The sequence below is a fragment of the Microcebus murinus genome, chromosome 10, assembly GCF_040939455.1.
Source record: "Microcebus murinus isolate Inina chromosome 10, M.murinus_Inina_mat1.0, whole genome shotgun sequence".
In the NCBI taxonomy this organism is placed as follows: Eukaryota; Metazoa; Chordata; class Mammalia; order Primates; family Cheirogaleidae; genus Microcebus; species Microcebus murinus.
Window position 1 is genome coordinate 101,756,295 of NC_134113.1, and position 27,296 is coordinate 101,783,590.

The window sequence follows — 27,296 nt, forward strand, 5'->3', positions numbered from 1 at the left end:
CTGGAGGGTGAGAAGGCTTTTAAATCACTCCCTCGCCTGTGGTCCTGTTGAGTCAACTTCCTTGGCTACAGAGGCCTCCACCTCATTACCGTCTGCTCCTTTCATTGTAGATTAGTCAATTCTGGATGGATGCATACACGCACAACCCTTTTCAGGAATGTATTGTAAACGTGTTCTAGCTTTCACCTTATCAGCTTCTCAAGCATGTGTTTAAGGAATACAGACAGGGACAGCACAGAGAAGGCTGTCCCCCACACAGCAGGCACAAAACTGGTGACAAGGCGTGGTGTGTGCTGTGGGAGTATCCTTGCATGTCCACCTGGGCCCCTCAGCCCAACCCTCTTCCACCATGAATGGGCAACAGGAACCTTTTTTTTCCTAAGAAGATGCTATTTTTTTTTTTTTTGAGACAGAGTCTCACTTTGTTGCACAGGCTAGAGTGAGTGCCGTGGCGTCAGCCTAGCTCACAGCAACCTCAAACTCCTGGGCTCAAGCAATCCTTCTGCCTCAGCCTCCCGAGTAGCTGGGACTACAGGCATGCGCCACCATGCCCGGCTAATTTTTTCTATATATATTAGTTGGCCAATTAATTTCTTTCTATTTATAGTAGAGACGGGGTCTTGCTCTTGCTCAGGCTGGTTTTGAACTCCTGACCTCAAGCAATCCGCCCGCCTTGGCCTCCCAGAGTGCTAGGAGTGCCCAGAGTGCCTCCCACCGCGCCCGGCCAGAAGATGCTATATTTAATGCTCCTCCCCAATCGCACTCCCTCCCCTGACCCAAGGCATTTCCCTGCAAAGTAGGGGCTGCGCCAAGCCCTTCCCCTTAAGGCAGATGGTGTAGAGGTAACAAACATCAAACACAAGGCACTAGCCAGGGACAGAGGGGCGGTGGGCAGGGTAGGAAGGCTGGGCTGGCTCCTGGTTGCCAGTGAAGCAAGAAGGCTGCTCAGGCGGTCCCAGCCTTCCAGCGAGATGCCCAGGAATGCTGGGCCCCAGGAAGAACCCCAGTAGCCTAGCTTGCCAACTGCAGCCCCAGCTTGCTCCCACAGGCCCTTGCCAGGGGGCAGGAGGCCTGAGCCGGGACCAGAGAAAGCTGTAGCCAGGGAGCAGATATGGCATTTGTGAGCCATGACCTATTAACTGCAAAGTCTTTGTCCTTCCTGATTTTGTAGAGGGAGACCAATTCTCCCAGATCCCCAGAAGGTTCATCACGGGCTCCATCCTCTTGTCTGCCACGCTTATGCTCTTGGTGAACGCAGAGCCCACTGGGTAGACCCTGTGGCTCCAAATGCTGGGATTCAGACTGTCGCAGCCTGGAGTGTGGGCTCAGCTGACCGGTGCCCTGGGCCCCGGCACAACTTCCACGAGCCTTTCCTCGCAGCAGGAGCCCTGTGCTCACCCCTGGACAGAGCCTGGAGTTCAAGGCCCAGGTGCCCAATGCACCACGGTGCGTTCGCAGCAGCGGCGGAGGCAGCGGCATCAGTAGAAACATCCCCAGCCACAGAAGCACCGGGGTTATTAGTGCAAGAGAACACGGGACCATCAGGCGATAGGAAGGGTGGCTGGAGGCTAAGCCCGCATGGCTCCATGCCCAACGCCGGGGCATGGCGAGCCCGGCCCGCAGTTCCCCACCTCCCAACCTCCGTGCGCACCGGGGAGTGCGCCGGGCCTGTCTCTGGGTTGCAGTGAGCACCGCCTGGGAGAGGTTAATGCCCTAACTGGCGGCCAGCTGTCCGGTGGCTACCAGGAGAGATGCGTGTCTCCGAAGGCACGAGCCTGCTCCATGTGGGGCCAGCCCTCGGGAAGGGACATGGCCGGAGGGATGCACCTCTGCACAGGAGGGGTCTGAGGTCTGCAAGTGCGACGGCTCCTCAGTGCACAGCTTCACCCCGTGCATAGCTAATGCTGTGTCTGCACAGCAGTTTTGTTTTTTAGTTAACCCACCCCAATAAAATACGGTTGACAGAGAGTGTACAGTTCAGATCAGCACTCCTTGTGAGCATGGACGCTGGGACGCGCCTTCTCGGCATTCTCGAGAGGCCTCTCCTGAGGAGCTGCTCCACCTGTCAGCTGAGACAGCGGCCTCCTGGCTTCTCCGCAAAGTCCTCCCTTCCAGAGGCCCAGCGGTGGAGAGGAGCCCTCCCAGGGCAGGGGTGTCAGCCCTGAGGCCCATGGGGCCCAACCACCACCCTGCCCCTCCTGTCCCGAGAAGCGAGCAGGGGCACGGGGAGCTGCCACCAAGGAACAGGAAGCCTGGGGTCCACGGGCCACCCACAGGGTCACAGTGTCCTCATTTGGCGGCGGTTCCACATGCCTCGCTTGGAATGGAAGTGATGGAAGAAATTCCTGAGGGAGAGACGTTCCACTTCCAGGCCTGCTTGGAGGATCCTGCAGGAGGGAGGAGCAGGCTGCGAGCAGGCCCAGGACCCCACCCCACGCCCCTCCTGCCCCCACATCCCAGCTCCAAGACCAGGCCGGCCACCTCATCCTTCAGAGCCTGTCTGCTGCCTCTAGGAGGAGGGCGGCAGTCTCTGCACGTGTGTGCGTGTGCAGAGGTCAGAGGGTCCTGCGCGACAAGGCTGCGTGTGTCCGCAGAGCAGGAGCCTCGCACGCACTAGGTGTGTGTGGCGAGGCCAGGCTGGCGGAGGCCCAGCACCCGGCACTGCTCAGGCGCACGAGTGCTGCACCTGGCGCCTGGCCACAGGGCGCGTCACAGTCCCCAGGCCCGCCCAGGCCCTCCGTTCCTGTCCCCACGTAGCTGGACTTGGGGGCACTTTCTTTCTCCTTGGGCCTCAGAGGAGGCAGGAGGCAGGAGCTTGCTGGAGACTGTGGCAAGGCGCAAAGCCGGCGCCGTGGCTGCGGGGACTGCGGCCCCCCCAGGTCCCTCCCCTCGCCAGCGCCCCCTCGCCAGCGCCCCCTCGCCGTGAGCCCCAGCCGCCTGCGCAGGGTCTCTCACTGCCCCTCAGCTTCAGTCCTCCTAGGACTGCTCTCCTCCTTTGCCCTCTTCCCTCAAGGGGAAAAACATGCACAGACCCAGTTTCTAAGCCTCTGACACATGACTGAGATTTGGGGCAAGTTATTAACTTCTCTTCAAGACTCAGTTTTCTTATCTGGAAAATAGAGGTAACTAGACCTGCCTTACTGAGGTTTGGGGGAGAATAAACAAGGTTATATCTGTGCATCACTTGCCAGGCACCCAGAGCATCTAGCCTCGCCTCATGACTTCTCGCCAGGGCCCCTCCCCCAGCACTCCTCACCTTGCCCTGCCCACCTCCCTGGACACTGTTCCAGCAATTTTACCCTTTCTCGCCCCCTGCAACCTTTGCTCCCTCCCCCTAAGCTCAAACCTCAAGGTCTCATCCTCTTTCCCTCCTCTTGCCATGGCAGCAAACTTCATGAAAGAAGACTCCCAGACACGGCCCTACTCCCACCCCAGCCACACGCTCTGCACTCCCCTGCCCTGTGTCGCTGCCCAACCTTGCTCCCCGCTCACACACCCTCCCTTGCCACCTGCCAAGCCCACAGCTCATCCTGTAGGCTCCCCTTCTCTGAGGCATCCACACCACTGCCCATCTCCCTCTTCCCCAAGCCTCCGTGTTGCCTGGCTTCCAGGGACCTGCAACCTCCTGCATGTCCTGTTGCCCTTTAATGGTCCACACTGTCTCTTTTGCTGGCCCCAAAGTCTTTCCTGACCCTCTGCCTGTGTCCCCATTATCCAGGCCCACAGCTCCTGCTCTAGGCAGCTGTTCTGAGGCAGCTATCATCGGCCAAGGAGAACATTATTGTTTGCATATGCACAGCTCAGCGATTCTTGCTTTTCCTCTGACAGTTTACCAAGGACGCAAGCCTTGTGACACAGGCAAAGGCAGTATCATCCCCTCTAACAGACAGAGAAACTGAGTCTTGGAGTAAGCAATTGGAGAATGTTAGGAACCTGCAGCCAAGGGGCACAGCCTCTTCCCTCTCTGGGGCACTCAGGGGAAAGGAATTCCAGCAGGTGTCCCTGGTGTCCTCCTTGTCCCAGTCACCTGTCCAGCAGCTCCCAGTCTTCCCCGCCCCAGCGGTCCCGGAACTCCTTGGTGTTCATGCCCCCGATCTTGTCCAGGTCTGACTTGTAGATGCCGAGCAGCCCAAACCCATTCACCTCCCAGTAGCCTGTGGACAGACAAGAAGCTTCAGGGAGAAGAGCCAGCGGCCGGGGGAGGAATGAAGAAGGCTTCCGGGCTCGGTTCCCAGAGCTTCTTCTGAAAGGCTGGGCACGGGGTGGAGCGTGGGGTGACAGAGGCGGAAAGCTGTCTTAGCTGTCAGGTCCCGCGCGTGTTTCGGGTCGGCCCCCTAGCTAAGGTTCAGGGTTCAGCAAAAGCAGCAGTCATACCAGGTGGTGCCCATGAGCTGCTGACAGCCCCCACAACCAGGACCCGGCAACAGCAGCCCTTGAAGGCACAGCTGAGCATCGGTTTACCTACGCATCTCCCACGGGCAAGGACCCTGTCCTTCCACCTCTGTTTCCTCTCTGGGGCGTGGCAGCTGGCACACAGGAAAGGCTTCGTGGGCGTCTGATGACGGGGCGAGGGAAAGGTGGGCAGGAAAGGTCTGCTACAGCCCTGGCCCTCTCAGGTAGACTGCCCAGGGAGCAGAGGCCGCAGGAGCAGGGCGGGAGGACGCTGACAGACAGACGCGGCTGTTTCCAGCTCTGGTCCGGGGCAGGGCTCACCCTCAGGCCGCTGGGGGGTGGCCCCACAATGCAGCCTCATCACCATGGGGGCGAAGGCCATCTTGCCCTCCACACAGTGCTTCCGGACGGCGTCGACCACTCCCGCAGGGAAGTGGATGTGGAGGTCACAGAGAAAGGCGATGCTGTGCGGGTCCTGGGGACAGACATGCAGGGTGGGCAGCTCCTGTCCACCAGGGCCAGGCTGCCGGAGAGTCCCCAGGGCCTCCCTGTTGGAATGGCGCTCACACTTCCGCAGAACTAAACCCCGTGCTGAGTATCAGAGCAGTCTTCACCATCAGAGAGTGAACTCTGACCGCCCCCTTCATGGGCTCCAAGGACTCTGAAAATCGGGCAAATGCTCCACTGCCACCTGCAGCCCAGCAGAGGTCCCTCTGTGTCCTCGCTCCCTTCCGTGTCCTCACCCCCTCTTCCCCACTTCCTCTCTGAGGAGCTGACTGCCTTACACATCCCAAGTGTTTTTCTGCCTCTTACCCAGTCTTGAATCACATTCCCAAGCCCCTGCCAGGCCCTTACCTTCACCAGGTCTATGCCAGCCTGAAGTCCAGCCGAGCGTTCAAAGTTTCCATTTAGCTTCGTGTACTGGTAGCTGTGGGAAGGGAGAGGGGCTGGTATTAGGACTTGGCTGTGGTCATCCCCTGCAGGCAGGGAGTTGTCCCTGCAGGCAGGCATGGAATAGAGGTGACATGTGCTCCTAAGATGGGATTATGGGCAGGGGGGTTCTCTAGAAAAATCTGGAGACTGGGAATCAGGACAGCTGGGCAGCACTTCTGGCTCTACCTTGGACCCCAGAGTCCTCAGACTTTAGGGAGGAGCAGCCCCATGCTACACCTTAGCTAGCACTCTGGGAGGCTGAGGTGGGTGGATCGCTTGAGATCAGGAGTTCAAGACCAGCCTGAGTGAGACCCCATCTCTACTAAAAATACAAAAAATTAGCTGGACAACTAAAAATATATTGAAAAAATTAGCCAGGCATGGTGGTGTGTGCCTTTAGTCCCAGCTACTCAGGAGGCTGAGGCAGGAGGATCGCTTGAGCCCAGGAGTTTGAGGTTGCTGTGAGTTAGGCTGACGCCACGGCACTCTAGCCCAGGCAACATGGCAAGACTCTGTCTCAGAAAAACAAAACAAGCCGGGCGCGGTGGCTCACGCCTGTAATCCTAGCTCTCTGGGAGGCTGAGGCGGGCGGATTGCTCAAGGTCAGGAGTTCGAAACCAGCCTGAGCAAGAGCGAGACCCCATCTCTACTATAAACAGAAAGAAATTAATTGGCCAACTAATATATATATAGAAAAAAAAAATTAGCCGGGCATGGTGGTGCATGCCTGTAGTCCCAGCTACTCGGGAGGCTGAGGCAGCAGAATCGCTTGAGCCCAGAAGTTTGAGGTTGCTGTGAGCTAGGCTGACGCCATGGCACTCACTCTAGCCTGGGTAACAAAGTGAGACTCTGTCTCAAAAAAAAAAAAAAAACAAACAAACAAACAAAAAAAACAAAACACAACAAAAGCCAGGGGTCCTCCTCACCTCTGCAGCTTGGACCTCTTCAGCGCCATCTCGACATCCATGTCCTGACTGCTATAGTCAATGATGATGATGTTGAAGTGTGGGTCGCCAGTGACCTGGAACAGGTTTTCCATGTCTCTGATGAATTGCTGCACCCAGCGTGCCTGGTTCTTCACTACCCCAGTGGCCCGGCAGGGAGAGAGAAACAGAGGTAAGGCAAAGATGAACATCTCCACTCCCAGTTCCAACACCAATCAGGAGTTCCCACTGGATCTCCACTTGGGAGATAAAGAAACTATAGGAAACTGTCAGCAATGCAGTACCGAGACACAAAGGCGGGAGGCGGGGGTAGGGGGCTCATCAGTAAATGGGGCCTCTGTACCCCACTTCCTGTGTGCCCTCCCAGGCAGAGTACCATGAGAAGGTCTTGGGCTGGAGCTCAGTAACCCTGCCATGCTCTAACAATCAAACCTTGCTATATATCCATCTTACCATCATCCTTCATTTCCTGTCCTGCCCTTGTTATATACCTGCCTGTTATACCTACCTTCTCATTATGGAAACCAGCCCATCACTCTATTAAATGCCCTCCCTGTCTTATTTCCCCAGACCAGTTGTAACCCCCAGTATAACAACCCCACCCGATGATCACATCCAGCCCTGAAACCTAGTGTGAAAGAAAGAGCACTGGCCTATAAGTCAGTATCTATTATTAGTGCTAACATTTACTAGCTATGTAATCTTAAACTAGCTACTTTTTTGTGTGAGCCTCAGTTTCCTCAACTGTAAAGTGGTCTTTCTTCAGAAGTTCTTTTTTGTTATTTTATTTTATTTTATTTTTTTGAGACAGAGTCTTGTTCTGTGGCCCGGGGTAGAGTGCCGTGGCATCAGCCTAGCTGACTGCAACCTCAAACTCCTGGGCTCAAGTGATCCTCCTCCCCCAGCCTCCCAAGTAGCTGGGACTACAGGCACGCACCATGATGCCCAGCTAATTTTTCTATTTTTAGTAGAGACGGGGTCTCACTCTTGCTCAGGCTGGTCTCGAACTCTTGAGCTCAAACGATTCTCCTGCCTTGGCCTCCCAGAGTGCTGGGACTGCAGGCATGAGCCACCTCGCCTGACCTCTAGGACGTTCTTGTGAGATCTGGCCAGGTGCAATGGCTCACACCTGTAAGCCTAGCACTCTGGGAGGCTGAGGTGAGTGGATCGCTTGAGGTCAGGAGTTCAAGGCCAGCCTGAGCAGAGCGAGACCCTGTCTCTACTAAAAATACAAAAAATTAGCTGGACAACTAAAAATATATAGAAAAAGTTAGCTAGGCATGGTGGTGTGTGCCTGTAGTCCCAGCTACTCAGGAGGCTGAGGTAGGAGGATCACTTGAGCCCAGGAGTTTGAGGTTGCTGTGAGCTAGGCTGATGCCACGGCAGTCTAGCCCAGGCGACATGGCAAGACTCGGTCTCAATAAAACAAAACACAACAAAAAAAAACCTCGAAGTTCCTGTGAGATCAAATCAATGGGAACAGACCTGGGTGCTCATGATGATTATTACTGGGATGCCTACCCTGCTGACAATGCCCAGGCATGGCTTGAGGCTTACCAGGCACAATGAAGTGGACTACGGCTCTGTGATTCCACGAGAAACCCTGGGGCCAGCACAGCTTGGGCTCTGAGGTCTGGACATCCAGAACGCGTCTCCGATGCTTGTGTGGGCCCCAGACCAGGCCTTGCAGGTTCCGGGCCTCAGCCTCCTCCCTGCCAGCTGGATTGATGCCCTGCCAGTCTCGTGTAGACACATATTCAGAGAGCCGCACCAGGCGTTGGCCTTGTTCTAGCAGTTCAAGCTCCAAGAGGTAGCGACCCCCACGTAGCTGGTCCTGACGCTTCTCCACATTCACAATGCGCTGTAGTTGGTACCTCCTACAGCAGAAAGGGTGGGCAGTTGAGTAATTCCTTCCCATGCTGTGAGGGTGTTATGGTGTGGTAGAAGCCTACAAGGCCAGGTATCAGGAGACCCTGGTTTTTGTCCTAGCTTTGCCATTGGTGAACTGCAGGGTCTCAGGCAAGATGAACAACCTTTCTAGAGTTCACTGCCTCCATCTTTAAAGATGAACCTATTGAGTTGTGATAACCTCTAAGCTCTTTTCGGCTCTAAGATTCTAAATGCATAAGATCAATAAGAGGGGTCACAGTGAAGAGGTTCCTTGAGAAATTGACCCTTATTAATAAAAACTGCTCTGTTCAAATCAACAGTCCATAATGAATGAGTTATTATTAATAGATTCATGTCAATTGGTTGGCTCAAGATTATTAGTTACTAGAGAAATGCAAATCAAAACCACCATATGATACCATTTCACATTGATTAGTATAGCTATTTAAAACAAAACAAAACATAAAAGAAAATAACAAGTGTTGATAAGGATGTAAAGAAACCAGAACCCTCATACACTGTTGGTGAGAATGTAAAATGATGCAGCTGATTTGCAAACAGACCAGAAGTTCCTCAAAATGTTAAATATAGAATTTCCATGTGACCCAGCAATTCTACTCCGGTTATATACCCAAGAGAATTGAAAATATATTATATCCACACAAAAACTAGTTCATGACTGTTCACTGCAGTATCATATTTGTAATAGCCAAAAAGTAGAAATAACCCAAATGTCCATCAAATGAGGAATGGGTACACAAAATGTCATATACCCATATGATAGGATATTATTCAGCAACACAAAAGAATGAAGTACTTGATACATTCTACGACATGGATGAACCTTGAAAACATTTTGCTAAGTGAAAGCAGCCAGGTTAAGTGAAAGAAAGACCACATATTATATAATTCTATTTACATGAAATGTCCAGAATAGGCAAAGCTATAGAGATAGAAAGTAAAGTCGTGCTTGCCAAGTATTGGAAGAAGGGAAAAATGGGAAGTAACAATTAATATGTACAGAGTTTCTTTGAAAGGTATGAAAATGTTCTGGAATTAGACAATGGTGATGGTTGTACAACATTGTCAATATACTTTTAAAACCACTGAAATGTACACTGTAAAATGGCGAATTTAATGGTATATTCATTTTATCTCAAAAAAATGTTGATTGGTTAAATGACTGAAAGAACAGAGAACTCTAGTCATGTCTCATGCGCTAGCCCTCCAGCCCACAAGTAGAGTCTTAATTTGTATTTTTGAGTCTCTGTTTTGCCTATTTGTCCCTTTATTAGCTCCTTCCATGAGGGAGGGGACCACATCTACCAAGCCCTCCCAATATATATACGTCCTGGGACAGAACCTGCCTAATAGTGGGACAAAGATCTGCCTGTTCCCAATCCTCCCCAGGGGCAGGGCCCCAGGCATAGTCCAAGGCACCTGCTCTGGGGGGGTAATTCCGGCTGTTTCTGCAGCAGAGGGCACCAGCTCCCAGCCTCCGGGTCCCTGCCCTCCAGCCAGCTGGCCACCATGTGCCCCAGGCCCTGCCCTGAGAGCCCTTTGCCTTACCCCCGGCTCCTGTGGCTAAGCTTCTTCAAGAAGACCCTCGCAACCTCGAGAGCCTCCCGCTCTGGAAGCAGCAGGTTGCCAGATGTGTTGCAGTTCAGGTCGATCCAGTCAGTCCTCAGGGCTTGGAAGTCGAGATTCCGGGAGCTAAATGTCTGGTCCCAGTTTACCACTGGGTCAAACAGAGGTACATACTCGAATACCTCATTCAAATCCTCTTCTTCTTCCTCTTCTTCCCCCTCTTCCTCTCCCTCCACTTGTCCTTCCTGTCCTGCAGCTGCCACCACTTCCTCCTCCCCCCGCCACATCCTCCTGGGGGCCTGGGGCTCCATCCTGTCACCCCTTCTCTGCTCCGCAATGTATGACTCCACTTGGTTCAGCCACTGCGACCGCTGGAGAGTCTTCCCGCGGCCATCGCCCGGGGGCCTGGGCCTCTCCATTGGAGGCGGGTTCCCTGCTGGGCGCGGAGGAGTCCACGTGTCAGAATGAGGTGAATCCTGGCCGGGCTCAGGGCTGGCTTTCCTCTTCCTCTTCTCCGGATGCTGGACTGCGACATCGCTGGTCCTCACTGGGAAGAGAGCCGTGGAGCTGTGCTTGGAAAAGGGCGCCAGCAGGCCCTCCCCGGGCTGAGCCAGCAGTTTCCGCAGGCTCCCGAGGCGGTGGTCAGTGACGTCCTGCCCAGGGGGAGGGGTAGACATTTGTTTTCCCTCCAGCATGTTCTGGTCGTTGGAGGCGGGGGTCTCCTCTACCACTTCTCCATACTGGGACTCTTCTAGAAGGCCCACCTCAAAACCTGTTGTTAATAACAACCATTCCTCAAGTCAGGAGTTTTCAACCTTTTCCCAAGACATACAAGGCAGCTGACAATCATCTGTGTGACCACCAAGGGCTGGACATGACTGGACTAGACGCAGGCTCTGCCACCTGCTGTGTGGCCTTGGGCAAGGTGCTCAGTCTCACTTAACCCCAGGTCTTCATCTGCATAAAGGGAGTAATAACCCACCTCCCATAGGGCTGTTGTGAAGAGTGAGTGGTATAAAGCACGTGAAGTGCCTGGCAGACGCCTAGCCCCTGTGGGAACCCAGCCACGCCTTAAGCTCTCAAGAAGAAAGGCCCCAGGGGGACAGTGCTGCTCCACAGCAGAACTTCCCAAGCGTGCGCAGGGCCAGCAGTCCCTCAGGCAGACCAGGTCACCTCCTCCCGTGCTCCTACTCCCTCTGGCGGGCCCCAGTACACTGCTAAAAACGGTGTCATTTTCTACACGTACCTTGACATGGAAAGGCTCTCACTTGGGTGTCGGGTACTGACTATCCTTGGGTGTGGGGGAGGGGCCACATGACCTGGATTTTAAGCTCCTCAGGGGCAGGGCTGGCATATGTGTGTGTGTATGTGTGTGTGTTGCCCGGCTCTGTCTGACCCGGAAGCCTCAGCTGTCACCTGGCTGCTCCGGCCCCTGCTGCTCAGGCTGGTCAACCTTGATGTACTCCTGAAAGCTGAACCTGCAGGAGGAAGGGAGGTGTGGGCTGTGCAGGCTCAGCCCCAGCTCTGCTCCAAGGGAGTCTGAAGTTTTGCCCCAGGCTGGGGTGGAGCCTGGAGGCGGTGCGAGTGCCTGAAGTGCCCAGGAAGAGCAAAGCCCCCTTGGGCTGGGAGGGCGCTGTGGCCAGGCCAGTGCAGCAGCTCTCCTGGCTCCTGCAGAGCCCTGCAAGGCCGTCATCTTGCTCCACTCAGTGCCACTCACCTGTCCTGGTAGTAGGCATTTTCCCGGTAGAAGCATTTATTGTGGGTCTCCATGTGGCTCAGGCGGGTGTAGTCATTGGGGTAGACAAAGGACAGATGAACCTGGAGGTAGAGAAAGCAGCAGCAGAAGTGAGAGGGCAGGAAATAAGTCAGCGGGTTTGAGCCTGCCCCGGCCAGATCGCACGGGGCTCCCAGGGAGCTGCTGGTGGCGGGAGAGGGCTGCTTCGAGCTCTGGATGACGCCTGTGGTTCCAAGACTGGCGTTCCATTCCGCTTCTATGCCTGTGGGCTCTCTGACCAAACTCAACCCAAGTCCAGCTCCCGAGCCCACATAACCTCCCCTCTGTCCTAGCTCCCAGCCCTCCACTGTAGCCAAGACCATGCCTGCTCCCTCTGCCCCCGCTCTTCTCCTGCAGCCTCTGAGCCTTCACCTGCCACCTCCACAGCCCTGGGGTAAGCCCCTCTTATATACTCACTGCATCCCTTTCGCCCCTTAAACATGGCTCGAGGTCACCACCACCAAAGAACTTCTCAAGTGTACCCACCCACCCTCCGACCTGGCCGAGACTCCTGACCTCTCTCCCTGCCTCCGGCTCTTGTACTTGCCTCTGGCTGTGGATGCACAGCACGGCGCTCGCTCTGCCTCTCTGGTCTCCGCGTGGGCTCTAGGTTCTCCACGACTAACCTCCCTCCATAGTTCATTTCTCCCCAGTGCCGTATCTATCCTGGCTCTCATAAACACTGCTGCCGACCGGCTGGCTGGAGCGGAGCAGAGTGCACACGCCCCAGCCAGGCCGCCTGATGTCATCACTGGGGCAGAGCTGGTGTGTGTGTGTGCATGTGTGTGTGCACGCGTGTGTGCACATGTGTGTGCGTGAGGGGTCCTAAGGCAGACCCGCCTGCAGGCTCTGCGGCACCGTCCTTGGGGCAGTACCTCTGGGAATGCAGGTTCTCCCAGCCCAGGGCCCTGAGGGGCTGTCCCATCTGCTGGGCTGCGGTGTGGACAAGAGGGGCGTCAGCCCATCACCTCCCAGCTGAGTCTCCGGCAGCCCCCCTCCCAGTCCTGCCCGCCCAGACCCAAGACTTACAAACCGGAGTCCCTGGTAGCGCTGCAGAGGGAGCCCCTCCACTAGGTAGCTGGGTTTGTAGGGACAGTCGGGCAGGACGTGGCGGAGCTGAGGCTTGGGGATCAGAGGCACTGAGAACAGCAAGGAAAGAGGGGTGGGGGCAGTGCCAAAACCAGGGCTGCAGTCCCGTGCCCTGAGCGGGCACCTTCCTGTAGCCACCAGTGGCAGCTGTGGCCAGAGTCGAAGTCCACCGGCTGAGGTGCCGCACAGGCTGCCCACTCTCCTGGGGCAGGGCCATCCGAGGAGCACCGTGGTGGCAGAGGACTCAGGACACAGGCCCGCCAGAAGGCACATGACTGGGGGCACCTACAAGGCAGCCTCCATAAGGCCGGGAACCTCCCAAGAGGCCACAAAGGCTCCACCTGTGCAGCACCCACAGCCGGCCCGCCTGCACCACTAGCAGCACTTGCCATTTCTGGGGGCGAGGGAGGAGGGGGAACTTTAACACCTTTTATTATTTTTATTTTTATTTTTTTGAGGCACAGTCTCGCTTTGTTGTCCAGGCTAGAGTGAGTGCCATGGCGTCAGCCTAGCTCACAGCAACCTCAAACTCCTGGGCTCAAGCAATCCTCCTGCCTCAGCTTCCCGAGTAGCTGGGACTACAGGCATGCACCACCATGCCCGGCTAATTTTTTCTATATATATCAGTTGACCAATTAATTTCTTTCTATTTCTAGTAGAGACGGGGTCTCGCTCTTGCTCAGGCTGGTTTCGAACTCCTGACCTCAAGCAATCCACTCACCTCGGCCTCCCAGAGTGCTAGGATTACAGGCGTGAGCCACCGCGCCCAGCCTATCACCTTTTACAATGCAAACACTCTGAAGCAGAATAACACACTAAGATGTAGTGTGTGGACCTTAGTGTCAACATATTTCTCTCGCTGGATGACAAGGGCTGGGATCCAATAAGAGAGTAGCATGTGTGTCCCTGCAAAGGGACACACGGGGACTCCTGGGCTCGGCTTCTGCTTCCTGTCCTGGGTGGTGCTTGCCCCAATGCCCGCTCTGACATGACCTGTAGAACCGGGACGCCGCGCAGCACGCTCACGCCCGCCTGCTGGCGTACTGCATTTCACAGCGGACGGAACCGCGGCTTTGGGATGCTGAGGCGGAATCGACGCATCTCCCCAGTGCCACAGGCCTGGTTGTGCACTGTCCCAGGCTGATGCCAGCGTGGGCCAAGGCCTCACCTCGATAGAGGGTGTCCCGTGGGTCTGGCCGCAGCATGTCGGCGGGTGGCTGCTCGTCCCTGGCGCGAGAGTCCGAGGAGCCCACGTGGCTGGCCGCCGTCTGAGGGATGTGGCCCACCTCGTCCATCCTCAGGGCGGTCTCATCTAGGCCCAGGAGAACAGAGGAAGCTGTGCATCCTGAAGCCGCCCAGCCCTCACCTTTGAGGGGCAGGGAAGAGACGCAGACGGCTTGTGTCCCAGCGGGCACGGCGCAGGGCCTGTGCGGTCCCTCTCCGCCAGCATGCGTCTACTGTGGTGTCACCTGTCTGTCCCCGTCTGGGCCTCCGCCAGTGCATGGCTAGCCCACATCACAGTTTTGTGTCAGCTGGAAACAGATACCCCTTCCTCAAAGTGTCTTAATGCTATCTGATAGAAATTTGTCACTATGTTTAATTTACTTAACAAACAATAATAAGCCAGGCACTACAGCTCTTACAAATATTAACTCATTTACTCTCCAAAACCACCACATGACTTAGGTACTGTATCATTCCTATGTGACAGACGAGGACCTCGGCACAGAGAATCCTTCGCCCAACAGCACACCGGGGCGCAGCAAAGCCGAGTCTGAACCGGGTGACGCAGCGCAGCCTCCCAAATGAGCAGCCAGCAGTGGCTGCGGGAGCCCCCCCATCGCCCCGGCCTCTCGTCTCATCTGCTCATACCTCCCTCCCGGCTTCTGGCCAAGCCACCAAGGGGCAGGATGCAGGATGCTTGCCTTTGCGCTCCTCAGCCCCAGACAGAGCTCTTCCTTCTTTTGGTTTTTTTAGAGATGGAGGGGTCTCACTCTGTCACCCAGGCTCCAACTCCTGCACTCAAGCAATTCTCCTGCCTCAGCCTCCCGAGCACCCTCCTGCGCAGCTGGGACTACAGGCCCACAACCCTGCTCGGCTAATTTAAAAAAAATTTTTTTAGAGATGGGGTCTTGCTATGTTGCCCAGGCTGGTCTTGAATTCCTGAGCTCAAGTGATCCTCTTGCCCCAGCCTCCCACAGTGCTGGGCTTATAGGCGTGAGCCACCATGCCTGGCCTCCAGCTTACTCGTTTCTTACTGGAACTTTCTTATAGGTCCCTTTCTTGGTCGCACTCAATCTAAGGATTCCAACTGCCCCTTCTCCCGCTGCACCACGTGGCGCTCACCGCCTGCGCCTTCTGCCCTGACCTGTGGGCTCCTGTTTTAGTCACCAGCAACTTCCTCCCGCAACCCTGCGTCCCACACTGCCCCCTGCCCTCCTAACACACACTCTCCCTGCCTCTCCAGCCCCTCCTATCAGCCACCAGATGGGACAGCGTGTGCTCAGGGGTCTCGGGATAGGAGTCTTGCTGAGGAAGTGACAGGCAGTGGAGGTGCGGCTGAAGGTGCATTTACTGCAAGTTAAGGTGGGTGTAAAAGTCTCCTCTCCCCTGGCCACGGCTTTGTAAAACCCATGGTTGCCTCATCTGTAAAAGGGAGGGCTGGACTTGGGACTCACCCAGAGACTTTTAGTCTGGAGTGAGCCTCGCAGGCTCTGGATCCCCTTGAAATCGCATCTAAAATGTTGTGTGTGGCTGGACAAGGGCATTTTTCTGAGGCAAGGGATCAGAGAACTAGCAGGTTCTGAAAGAGGTCCTTGACCCTGGAGAGTTTACGGCCCCGCTCCTTGTTCTGGGCCCTTGTACCCAGGTCCCCAGCACCCTGCGCTTGTGCCTCCACCCTCCCACCTTGTCCTGGACTAAAGCCCAGGCCCTCCCGCCCGCCGCCTCCCCTGCAGGAGAGGGGCAGAGCCTACTCACTCACGAACAGGGACAGTGACGGGGAGTCGATGATGGCGAACGTGGCTCCAGGGTCATTACGTCGCCACTAGAAGAGGAGAGCAGATGTGGAAGGGTGGCGGTGGCTGGGTTTGAGCAGGGTGCAGGGAGCAGAGGAGAAGAGCCCAAGGACCCGAGCCCGGGGGGCGGGGCAGCAGCGCACTCACCGCGACCTCCACGTGGTCCGTGCCCTCCTCGTTCTGCTTGTGCAGCACCTCGAAGTAGTACCTGTGGGAGGCTGACAGGCTGGCAGGGGAGAGAACAGGGAAGTGAAGGCTGCCTCCTCTGGGCCTGGGGCCGCCCCATGCCCCCTTTCTCCTCTCCTACCACCAGAACTTCCCTTCTCCCTGTCTCCTTGCTCTGAGAATCCCTGGAGGTAACTGCCTAGTTAGAGCCCCTGCTTTACCGCTCGCTGACTGTGGCCTCAGTTTTATCTTCTGTCACATGGGCATGACAACAGCCCTTCCTTCACAGGATAATGGGAAGAACCCAATGAAAGAACAGTCATAGTTAGCCCTGTTAGAGCCATTGCTGTCTGCTAGGCGCTGTTCCAAGTGCCTCATATCAAATACACACTAACTCAGTAAACCCTCCTGCACAGAGAACACTGAGTACAGAAGACCCAGGCAGAGAGTGGCGGGCTGGGAACTGGCCCAGGCAGTCCTGCTTCAGAGTGCACGCTGTCAGCCGCCGCGCTGAACTGCCTGTCACATGCTCACCATGGTGGCTGGCACCGCACAAGCACTCTGCAAGAAAAACAGTCTTCTTTTTAAATTTTTTTTACCATTTCTTTAACCTTTCATCGACACGTGATATTTGTATATATTTATGGGGTACATGTAATATCTTGTTGCTTCTTTTTTTTTTTAGAGATGGGGTCTCACTTTGCCACCCATGCTGGAGTGCAGTGGTGCAATCACAGCTCACTGCAGCCTTGAACTCCTAGGCTCAAACGATCCTCCTGCCCTGGCCTAATGGGATTACAGGTGTGCACCACCACGCCCAGGTAATTTTTAGATTTGTAGAGATGGGGGTCTCGATATGTTGCCCAAGCTGGTCTCGAAGTCCTGGCCTCAAACAATCTTCCTGCCTCCTAGAGTGCTGGGATTTCGGGGAGCCACTGCTGTGCCCAGCCCACTTCTCACTGTTTTGAGGCGTGCAGTGCGCTGTTACGGCAGTCACCCTACTGTGCTGTGGAGCATCAGAGCTTCTGCCTTCCATCTAACACTATGCTTGTGCCTGGCGGAGCCACCTCTCCCTCCGCTGCCCCGCACACCTCCACAGACCCTACCCGGCCTCTGGCGTCACCGCCAGGGAGCTAGTGCGGTGCCTGCCTGTGCGTGCGGCCACCAGGCGGCGCTCGTGGCTGCGGCTAGGTTCCCTCCCCAGCGCATTGGGGATTCCAGCCACTCCAGGCTGGAAAGGCCTCCCTGTCCCCCAGCCTCCCAAGGGATCCCTGCAAGGTCATTACAGCTGGGAACTCCTGGCAGCCCGGGCAGAGCAGCCGGTGGCCAGGCTGTCACCGGAGAGGAGAAGATGGGAGGGCAAGGAGCAGGAGAGAGGAGAGCTGTTTTCCAGCCTGAGTGTCACACAGCTGTGTGACTTCAGTAAGCCCTGCTCTCTGGGCCCATGTCTCCATCTGTGAAATGAGGAAGGTGGGTGGGGAGCCCTCTCCGCCGCCAGGGCCCTGACCCTCCCCACTCACCTCACTGGCCTGGAAATCTGACTCCGAAATTTGCCAAACTCTCCAGGCGCTGTCCACTCCTTTCCAGTCTGGAGTGTGGGCAGGGAGAAGAGAAGAGAAGGAAGAAGGGCAAGGGCAAACAGGAGGAGGGACGGGAGGTGGAAAGTGGGGCAGCAGGAATGAGAAGAGCAGAGGAGCGAGTGGGGAGGAGGAGGAGGGAGAGGGGCGGAAGAGAAAACAACACATCAGGGAGTGGCTGGCTGGCCCCTACAGAGCCATCCACCCTCCTGGCAGGCCTGAGTCCCCCTAGACCTCAGCGGGGCCCTCAGCACTCTGCTGGAGTGGCAGGACACCGAGGATGCTCTGGCTGGGCCCCGCCCAGAGATGGCTCTCTAGCGTCCTCGGTTCCTGGCCTCAGTCATCCCTCTGTGGCACAGGGTGGGGCGAGGGAGGATGCTTTGCTGTCACCCCTGGAGAGTGCCGTCCCTGGGTGTCACACCAGAGATGTTGACAGTAAGGAGTCTCCTGATGGACTTGGTGGCCTCCCAGCGGCCAGACTCCTGGAGGGAGGGGAGCGCTCCGCTGAGCGGCCCTACCTTGCCCACGCTGGCCAGCAGCTGGAGGCCGGAGACTTGGTCATCACGGCTCAGCCAGAATTCGGCATTGTCGTCTGCAGCGATGGCAAACTGGATTGTCCCTGCAGGGCAGAGTTCCCAGGTGAGAGCTTGCAGGGCGTCGGCAGGGAGGGCGGGAGCCTCTGGTTGTGGCCCGGTGCTGTGGCCGCCCGCTCTGCAAAGTGGGGCTCTCTGCCTCCAGGGAGGCAGCGTGAGGATGGAGGAGATTTGCAGGGAGACAAGCCAGTCCCAGTCGGTAAGTCAGAGGGCGAGCGGCGGCCTGGGGAAGCCGGGCGAGACCGCACTGTGACTCGGCTTCCCCTCTCCTTGAGGGGAGAACCAACAGGGTCCAGTGCAGGCTCATCTCTCAGCTAAGGGTCATGCTCTCGGGGTCTCCTGCAGAATGGGGGGGCAGGAAGAAGGGTGGGGCTTTGGGGCTGGCCTCACCATCGGTGAAAGGGTGCAGGTAACCAAAGATGCGGAGGCCATAGTTGGTCCATTTGGGGGACACGGCCAGCTTCCTCAGGGTAGTGCGGACCTATGCCAAGAAGGGGGAAGGAAACTGTTACCCAGAAGAGGGAAGAGGAAATTGGTTTGCTCAGGACTGGTGGGAAGACCAGGAGGGGACAGAGACAGGAGAGACCAGGGTTGTGGCTTGGTGAGTGGAGTGCAGGTTCCATTTCAGCTCCCGCTTGCCTTTGTCCTGGTGCCCTTCTATAGTGCACGGCCAGCACAGCTGCACACGGCAGCCCTGGGTAAGCTGTTAATATACTGTGTGCCATGCTCATGAGAGCCTAGAACTGGAATGATGCAGAGGATGAAGCTGAAGGAACCCTGGGAAGGGAACAAGGGAGATTTGGGCACAGGAAACGAGCTCAGGAGATAAAAGAAAGAATATGGACCAGAAAAAAAGTAAGGAAAGATGAGGAAGACAGAAAGCAAGGGGAGACGAGAGAGGGAAATAGGGCAGAGGAAGGCGGGCATGGCAGGCACTCACGTGGGGGTACAGTGGGAAGTGCAGGTTCCTCCTGAGCTGCTGGATGGAGCTGCCACACCAGTCTTCAAACACGTGCAGGTTGGCCCGACCCCGGAACTGTGCGGGCAGAGAAGCGCGGGCGTGAGCTCCCCACGTGCCTGTGGCCAGCTCGCGGGCAGGGAGAGGGCACGGTGCTCCTCTCACAGTGCAGGCAACGCCCAGCACTTCCGGGAACCGCACTGCTGCTCGCCTGGGTGCTCGCCCCATGCAGGCAGGGGCATAAGGCAAGAATGGCTGGATGACAGGGCACTGGGGCAGGACTGACTCCCCGCTGACCCCTGATAAGAGGAAAGGCCACAGCTGGCGCCTAGAGTCTTATCCACCCCGGGGGTTCAGCTTCTGGTGCCCTGAGGGGAAATGCACAGGGAGGTGCCTGGGCTGCCCCAGCCGCCTCCTGCAGCTCTCAAAGCCTCACCCTGGCCAGGCCTCCGGATGGGACGGGATGGAGGGAGCAAGGGTCCTCTCTCCTCCTCAGGACTAGGCTGGGGGTGGTGGCAGAGGCCCCTTCCCAAGACAGGGCCAGGCCAGAGCCTGCCCTCCACATGGGTGGAAGGGCTGAACATTTGAGGACAGGGGAGGGGACACTGGATTTCAGCTTACCCCCCCACCAGGCTTGCTCTCCAGGCTGTGGAGGTGAAGCCGCGACGACTCCACGCAGGCCCTGCCTGCCCTCCCACCAGCCCATCCGATACAGCATCTGAGCTGCCCGCAGAACGCTGGGCAGAGGTGGACACCCAGACTGGACGTCCAGATGGAAAAACGTGGCACAAGGTCCTCTGCAAGAGATGTGCAGAGAGGGGGACTCACTCCTCGACAGGAATGCCAACTCCGCAGGGCGGGCACAGCCTCAGGGAAACACCGCCCCGCAGTGGGACCCAGAAAAGACCCGGGCCTGTCACTCCCGGCCCTTCAGCAACCTGGCCCTTCCTGGGGACACTGGCCTGGTCAATGCGAGGAATGTGGGGCCTTGGGAAGCAGCCACCACCACTCACAGGAATAGAAGTGGAGGCTCGGTGGGCGGGAGAGGCGATGTGCGCTGGGTTGGCGGGCGGCGGGTCAAGGCTTCAAGGAAGGAAATAATGGGGACACCCTGCCACTTCTGGGGAAACTCCTCAAGTGCAGTGCACAAGAGCCAGCTGTCCCTCCTCTGCCTTGTCTAGGAGGCTCCCCGGGCAGTGTGCTCTGGCCCGCGCCTGAGAGGGCGGCCGCCAGAGATGTCGCTGTCTTCAGCCTGGAGCCCACAGGGGTTTGGGCAGGGGACGGGGGAGGTGCTGCGCTGCCCCCAGGGCCCCCAGCCTCGGCAGGGCTAGCCCACGACGCGGTGGGGACAGCGGTCAGGGAGGGCTGCGCACCCTCTGGGGCAGGGCATCCTTGCACTGAGTGCTGTGCCCCCCCCCCTCGCGGCCGGCGCTGCGGGCAGCGGGCGCCCTCCCTTCCCCAGGTCCCTGCAAGTTTTGGAGGCTCTGTATCTATCTGGCAGGGACGCGGGACCCCAGTACATCGGCACGGCCCTCTGCCACTCCCTCCTTGTTCATCAGGGACAAAGGCCCAGGGAGGGGCACTGGTTACTCCCAGCGCCAGGTCTGTGACCGATGACAGTTTTGAAACTTGCAGTTAGGAACAGTGGAGAAGTTATCTATTGGAATCCTCTCATTTTAAAGGTGAGGTTATTAAGGCTCAGGGAGGTAAGCTGACTCCCTAGGGACACACAGAGGTTAACCTGTGGCAGTGGGGAGGGCGTGTGTGAATATGGAGCAGGAGGGTGATCCCGCCAGTCTGGTGGTCCTCACGCAGGAACATCCTGTCTCCCTGCCCCGCGCCCAGCCTCTCAGCTCCCCGCTGCACCGGCTTCTCCCTCCTGGGCCCCCACAGCCTCCAGAACTGCTGTGGTTCCTCTGACGCCTAAAATCTCGGAGGCTTCGGAACACAGCGTCACCATGGCACACGGAGGCTTTTAAGACTTTTGAGACTGGCGTGCACTCCAGCCTCACCTCACGCCACCCGCCAGACTCCCTGTCTTGGCCACAAATGCCTTGCTCTTCCACTCGCTGTGCTTTCGCAAAGGCTATTGTCTTCCCCACGTGCCGAATTTCCGCTCAAAGGTCCTTCAAGACTCTTCTCCAATGTCTGCCACGGAGGCGGCCCCGCGCCCCTGCACAGCGGTCATCTGAAGGGACAAACGCTTGGAGAGGCTGAGCCCAGAACAGCATGTTCCTTCCTTTATTCTCAGAGCTGAGTGTGTGCTCTGCGCCCCTCACACGCGAAAGACATGTGGGCTTCAAAGGAGACGGACCAGCAAACAGATGGCGCCGCCGTGCGGGGCTGTGGCCGCGGCGTGGGGCACAGAGGCAGGAGAGGCCGGAAGCCCCGTGGATGTGAGCTCTGGAGGAACCTCTGCTGCGTGGGGCTGACACCTGTCAGGTCCACACTCACAAATCTCGCTCGCCTGGCTGGTGGCTCCCTGTTAACTTCCGGGGCAGTGAGGCCACACCCTGGAAGAGAAGGCTGACAGGTCACCGGCCCCCACACCTGCGTCCTGTCTGGAGCTTCAAGGTGCTCAATCTACCCTGCCTCCCTGGTCACGCCTGTCCTTCAGCGAGCTCCTCCATGGAGCCAAGGGCCTCCGGCACGTGAAGGCAGGCCAGCCCTGGACGCTGCGGCAGGGCCCAGAGGCCAGGTGCTGCGATCGCCCCACTCGTGCAGACGGTCTGTGAACAAACTGAGATGCTGCAGGCATCTCACCGAAGCAACTGAGGTGGACAGGCTAGAAGAGAGGCTACGATGGTGGTGATTCAGGGCTCTGCAAACAGTTAAGCTAGAACATACAAAAACTTGAACACAAATGTTCATAGCAGCGTTATTCGAGATGGCCCCAGAGTAGAGGCAACACAAGTGCCCACCCACAGAAGAATGGATACACACAACATGGTAAATCCATGCAATGGCACGTCACGCAGCACCACAAGAAACAAAGCACTGACACACTACAACACGGATGAACCCTGGGAACGTGAGGCCGAGTCAAAGAAGCCAGACACAGAGGAGCATGTGCTGTACGAAATGTCCAGAACAGGCAATCTCCAGGGACAGAGGTGGCGACTGTCTGCCGAGGGCTGGGGCAGAGGGCAGTGGGGAGCTGGCTGGGGAGGGCAGAGTTTCTTTCTTAGAACATGAAAGTGTTCTGGAATTGACTGTGATGGAGGCACAATTCTGTGTGTATCACTAAAGTGATGGAACTGTACACTTTAAATGGCTGAATTATTTGGTATGCAAATTACAGCTCAATAAAACTGTTAAATAACAACTGGAGCCTGAGAAGAGGAGTTTGTGTCGCAGCCCTGTCCACAAGAGAGACGCTGCCTCTGCAAAGCACGATTCACCCACAGAAACCCGGATCTGCCTTCGTAATCACCAAACTTCTTTCTTGTAACCACTTGGGTTTTGGGGGTATGGGCCTGGCGAGCAGAGGTTACAGGAGGGCACACTGGCCAATACATGAGAAGACTGGCACTGGGGCTGTCCATCGGTGCCACGATGTGGGGCGGCGTGAATGTGGCTTTGCAGACAGCCACTCCACGAAGCCCAGCCCCAGCCCGCCAGGCGGTCAGTCTGTCTCTGACACACCACGTAGAATGTCGAAGCCTGCGTGCCTCTGAGAGTGACTTCTGGCGTCAGAGACCCTGCACTGCCAGCCACTGCCTGGCGCAGGGGACAGTGAAAGAAGAGACCGCCATCCTCCTTCTAGCCCGTCCTTGCTCCCTCCGAGCAGGGCTGTCCCGGCCCTGCAGTCTTGGCTGAGCGGGCAGCCCTGGGCCCTGGCCTGAGAGTGGCGAGCAGGGCACGACCGGGCAGCTCCTGGCAGCTCGTGGCCGCCAGCACACAGGAGGGCCGGGCCGCCCTGCTGACAGCATGCCCCAAGAGGCAGGGCTGCCAGGCCGCTGCAGCTGGGCTGTGTGGCCACTGCCACTGACCTGCTCGGGCCCTTGTCTCCTTGTTGGGAAACAGCAGGACTGGACCAGCGATTCCCTGACGATGGCAATGAGGGTTTTGTAAGCTAATTTTAATATTAAAACCATGTAATCAATGGAAATCAGTCATTTACCACCAAAAGACCATATACACTTACTAAAATAAAACGTTTCTTTAAAAAGTGAATCATATTTTAATCACTATTTACTACTTGGTCCTTGTTTTTGTTTCATTACATATTTATACATATATCCTTGATTGGAAAAAAAGTGGGGAAATTAATTATTAATAAATGCAGAATGTAATGTAATTATAATCTTTCAAAATAATTGGTTGTTTTGTTTTGTTTTGAGACAGTCTCACTGTGTCACCAAGGCTACAGTGCTGTGGTGACATCATAGTTGACAGCAGCCTCAAACTCTTGGGCTCAAGGGATCCTCCTGCCTCAGCCTCCCGAGTAGCTGGGACTACAATCTTGCACCACTACGCCTGGATAATTTTTCTATTTTTAGTACAGATGGGGGTCTCACTTTTGCTCAGGCTGGTCTCAAACTCCTGAGCTCAAGCAATCCTCCTGCATCGCAAAATGATTGGTTTATTAAGGAAAAGGATCCAAGCTGTCCTTCAAGAAGAGAAAGCTGGATCACCAGATCGTTAAGGCAACTTCTTTTCAAAATACTATCTCTAGGTAGGGCAGGCTTAAATACCTGATGATGTCACCCAGTACAGGTGTGTCAGTGTTGCAATAATCTACCCTCTCTCAAGGCTTTAAAAAGCAGCAGTTTCACAGTACAGATCACCTAACAGCGAATTCAGGATGGTACTGCCTCCTTCACTCCTGTCCCAGGGCAAATGGGTGGATTGGAAAGGAAACCACCAGGCTGAAGAGCTCAATCTGTGACAGGAGTGGATAAAGATGATGGGCTGGCCTATACCACCCAGCCAAGAAAAGTAATCTGTGTCCACAGGCCTAAAAGACACGAAAACAGTCTGGGTCCTAAATAAGCTATAAAATACCAAATCGAAATTTAAAAATTTCACCCCCAAAGCACCATGCTACTCTGAAATCCTGGCACAAGTACTTCCCTAAGGTACTCTTGTACATGTTAATTAACTTCCCTAAGCCTCAGTTTCTTTTTTTTGTTTTGTTTTGAGACAGAGTCTCTGTTGCCCAGGCTAAAATGCTGTGGCGACAGCCTAGCTCACAGCAACCTCAAACTCCCAGGCTCAAGCGATCCTCCTGCCTCAGTCTCCCGAGTAGCTGGGACTACAGGCATGCGCCACCATGCCTGGCTGATTTCTTCTATATAGTTTTAGTTGTCCAATTAATTTCTTTCTATTTTCAGTAGAGACGGGGTCTCGCTCTTGCTCAGGCTGGTTTCAAACTCCTGACCTTGAGCGATCCTCCCGCCTCGACCTCCCAGAGTGCTAGGATTACTGGTGGGAGCCACTGCGCCCCGCCCTAAGCCTCAGTTTCTTCACCAAAAGAAAAAGAACCTGTCAAAACCTGTATAAAGAAAAGGTATCATGATGGTTCTGACAACTTTTATGCACATGTTTAACTGCCTCCTATAAAAATTTTCTAAAGCAGTTTCCTAATACATGTTCCTTAGAACACTAGTTTCATAGAATATCAATTGGTGTTTCACAGAAAAAAGCAATTCAGGAGGCAAATAAGTTTGGGACATGCTGACCTAAATCCAGTGAAACAGATTACCGCAGAACATCTCAGAGCCTTTCATATGCTAACGTGCCTTTCTGAGAAGGGGATGTAGCATACAGTTTTTAAAACTTAATTAAAAATGCACTCCTTCCTTCCTGGAATGTCTTATGGGGCTTAATGGTCCAAGAAAGATAGTTTAGGAAACTGTCTTCCAGTTGGGGATCGGCACAGCTGTGACAGTCACGGAACTTTCCTGAGTCTTGTTTTCCTCGCCTGTGAAGTGAGGATAATGACACCACCTCACAGGGCCGTCCTGGCGAACGAGACAACATGCAAAGCCCAGCACACAGCGGGCCTTCAGCAGATGTTAATGCTCCTTCTCTCCAGGAAGAAAATCTAATGAGCCTGGGAATAATTTTTACCCGAGGGTAAAAATTTTAATAGTAATAACTAGAAGAAAATTCTCTGTAATCTCTGGAATTCTCTACACAAATTGTTTTTTTCAACCTTCTCAAAGAACAGGGACAGGAAGCATTCCTTACCTCCGAGAGCCAGGGCACAGGCTTGTTCTGCTTCAAGTAGCTGCTGTTACTGCCTCCACCTGGGCCGACTGCTTGGTCCTAGCGGGAGAATGAAGAATGAACTTGGGGACATCAGGATGAGAAGCGGGGGCAGGACAGGACTCAGGGCCTTGGAAGGCCCGTGGGGAAGCAGAGTCAGGAAACCGTCCTGCCCCCAGGAAGCTCGCCACCTGAGGGCGCCGCCCTGCACCCTCCCAGGACGCCCTCAGGGCTGCGCCTCAGGGCTCCCCAAGTGTGCGCCCGAGGCCCTCGCTTTCCTGGATTTCCTCCGTCTTCCCCATCAGGGGAACAAAAAAATTTTTTTTTTCTGAATCAGATCAAGGCCTCTTGAGGGGAGGGCCCCTGACTCCCTCTTCCTCCACAAGTCCCAAGGCTCTGCCCAGATCTGTCACTTAACCCAGCACGAAGGAGCCCCTCAGAGACACCCCAGTGGGTCCACAGGTTCTGTTTGGTTCTGGTCCAGCTTTGGGGATCCATGTCTGTTCTAGGCTCATCCTTGAGCTCCAGACCGAGTTAGACCCCAGTGTCCCTAATTTGCCTCCCTAGGACCATTGGCCTGAGAAACACCACAGGCAAATAAATGCTCCCTTACACATCCATACCCCAGCTACCTGCAGGGAAGGTGTCTGTCTGCCTGATCATCTCTGACTCCCAGCAGCCAGCATCTGGTATCGCCACCAAAGTACAGCCCAGCCCTTGTACCAGCACGAGGCAGGACATGCCTGGAGCTACCAGCCATGGGCACATTAGACTGGGTGACAAAGGCAGAAACAGGAAAGTCAGGCCCATCTCTGCACGCTCAGCTGGGAGAGCCCGGATGCCAGGCTAGGACTCCAGGGGTGGCCTCCTCTGCCTCTCCTCCGGAGCTGCGTGGCGCTTCCCCATAACGAAGACCATGGGGCAGGGTGGGTGAGGCCCACCTTAACACGGCCGCAGGGAAAGGGGCTGGCCCAGTCACGTACCTCAAGTCTCAGCCTCTGGGGATGGTAGAACTGGAGGTTGGGATCCACAGCTGGAATATTCCTGCTGGCCAGAGCCTGGGCCAGCTCTCTCCAGCTGCTGTACCCTGTGGGAGAGGAGGAAAAAGGAGCGAGGTGTGACTAGGAGACCGAACGTGTGCAGGACTCGGGAGGAACGAGAGGTGGTCTCCCTCCCTGCTGCTCCACACTCGCTTCGCAGGGTGGTGCCGTGTGCTGGGGAGGACAGTCACACACTTGGCCACGGTTGGAGGCAGAGAGGGGACAAGGTGACGCCCATGAGCAGCTGCTGCTCCCACAGGCCAGAGAAGCAGCCGGGCCGGGCGGGACGGTCCCTGTGCTCCCACTGCCCCAGAGCTGCCGTGGCCGAGACCGCAGAGCACTGGCTCTCCTGGCTCAGTCCTGTCCTCCGCGTGCAGGGGACAGAGGGAGGGGTGGGCCTGGGACTTGGTGCTTGTCGGACACATTAGGGACTGCTGGGGAGGCGAGGCCGAGGCCTAGCTGCTCCGGGATTGGCTGAAGGCTGTGCCGACTGCCGGCACCGCGCCCTGGCCGCTCTGGGACTGTCTGGCTTACGCACGTCTGGAAAGGCAAGAAGCCAAACCGCGGCGAGAGTGAGGGGACAGGAGAGTGTGGGGCACACGTGTGCTGACGGTGGGGGAGAGCGGGAGGCTGGTGTCAGCCACTGCTGCGACCCCTGGCTCAGAGCCCTACCCGGAAGGAGACGGCTTGGGCACACCGCTGGGCTCTGTGTGAGGGCATCAAACCACTGTTAGCCCTAACTGGAATCACAGACCGTCGAGAGGCTTTCAAAATCCCCTAGTCCTCCCTTGAGATGAGAAAATGGGAGCCGGGCTGGTCGAGTGACCAATCTAGGCTCACTCAGCGAGCAGCGAGAGGCTGAGCAGAGAACCACACGTGTCTGTGGATGCCATCGGGAGCCGACAGTTGGCAGCAAGCGTCCGTGTCACAGGGCCCCGACGTGAGCACCAGTGAGACGCTGCGGCCAGCCTGACACAGGAGACAGCACAGCACACATCTGGGCCCCACGGAATGTTTATGTCACAGACTCTGGGAGGGGTGGGGACGGGGCAGCACACTGGGGTGCAGGGGTGGGGTGGGGGTGCTTTTCTTTCCTGAGGTGCTACGCATCTCACAGGCACCAT

The 27,296-nt window shown here is 56.3% G+C and overlaps 1 protein-coding gene across 1 annotated transcript; it reads right to left on the minus strand.

The window, feature by feature from the left end:
• Positions 1-148: 148 nt before the first annotated feature.
• On the minus strand, positions 149-27,296 carry B4GALNT3 (beta-1,4-N-acetyl-galactosaminyltransferase 3). The gene is made up of 22 exons (XM_076007861.1): positions 27,288-27,296; positions 27,049-27,141; positions 26,707-26,778; positions 26,116-26,253; positions 25,115-25,192; positions 18,902-18,997; positions 18,352-18,442; positions 17,887-17,987; positions 17,312-17,379; positions 15,774-15,852; positions 15,589-15,655; positions 13,778-13,921; positions 12,550-12,659; positions 11,464-11,564; positions 11,163-11,224; positions 9,729-10,518; positions 7,827-8,146; positions 6,252-6,405; positions 5,248-5,320; positions 4,714-4,867; positions 4,028-4,154; positions 149-2,387 (listed from the first exon to the last, which is right to left on the minus strand). Exons 1-22 carry the CDS (start codon positions 27,294-27,296, stop codon positions 2,279-2,281), a joined length of 3,036 nt encoding a protein of 1,011 aa, XP_075863976.1. The 3' UTR covers positions 149-2,278.

Bases quoted from the DNA above. Each gene is read 5' to 3' on its own strand.
- B4GALNT3 (XM_076007861.1), bottom strand. The intron at 18,443-18,901 runs GTGAGTGCCTGC...TTCTTGGCATAG, and splicing joins ACTTCCCACTGTACCCCCAC to GTCCGCACTACCCTGAGGAA. The intron at 15,853-17,311 runs GTGAGTGGGGAG...CTCCCCTGCCAG, and splicing joins CAGATTTCCAGGCCAGTGAG to CCTGTCAGCCTCCCACAGGT.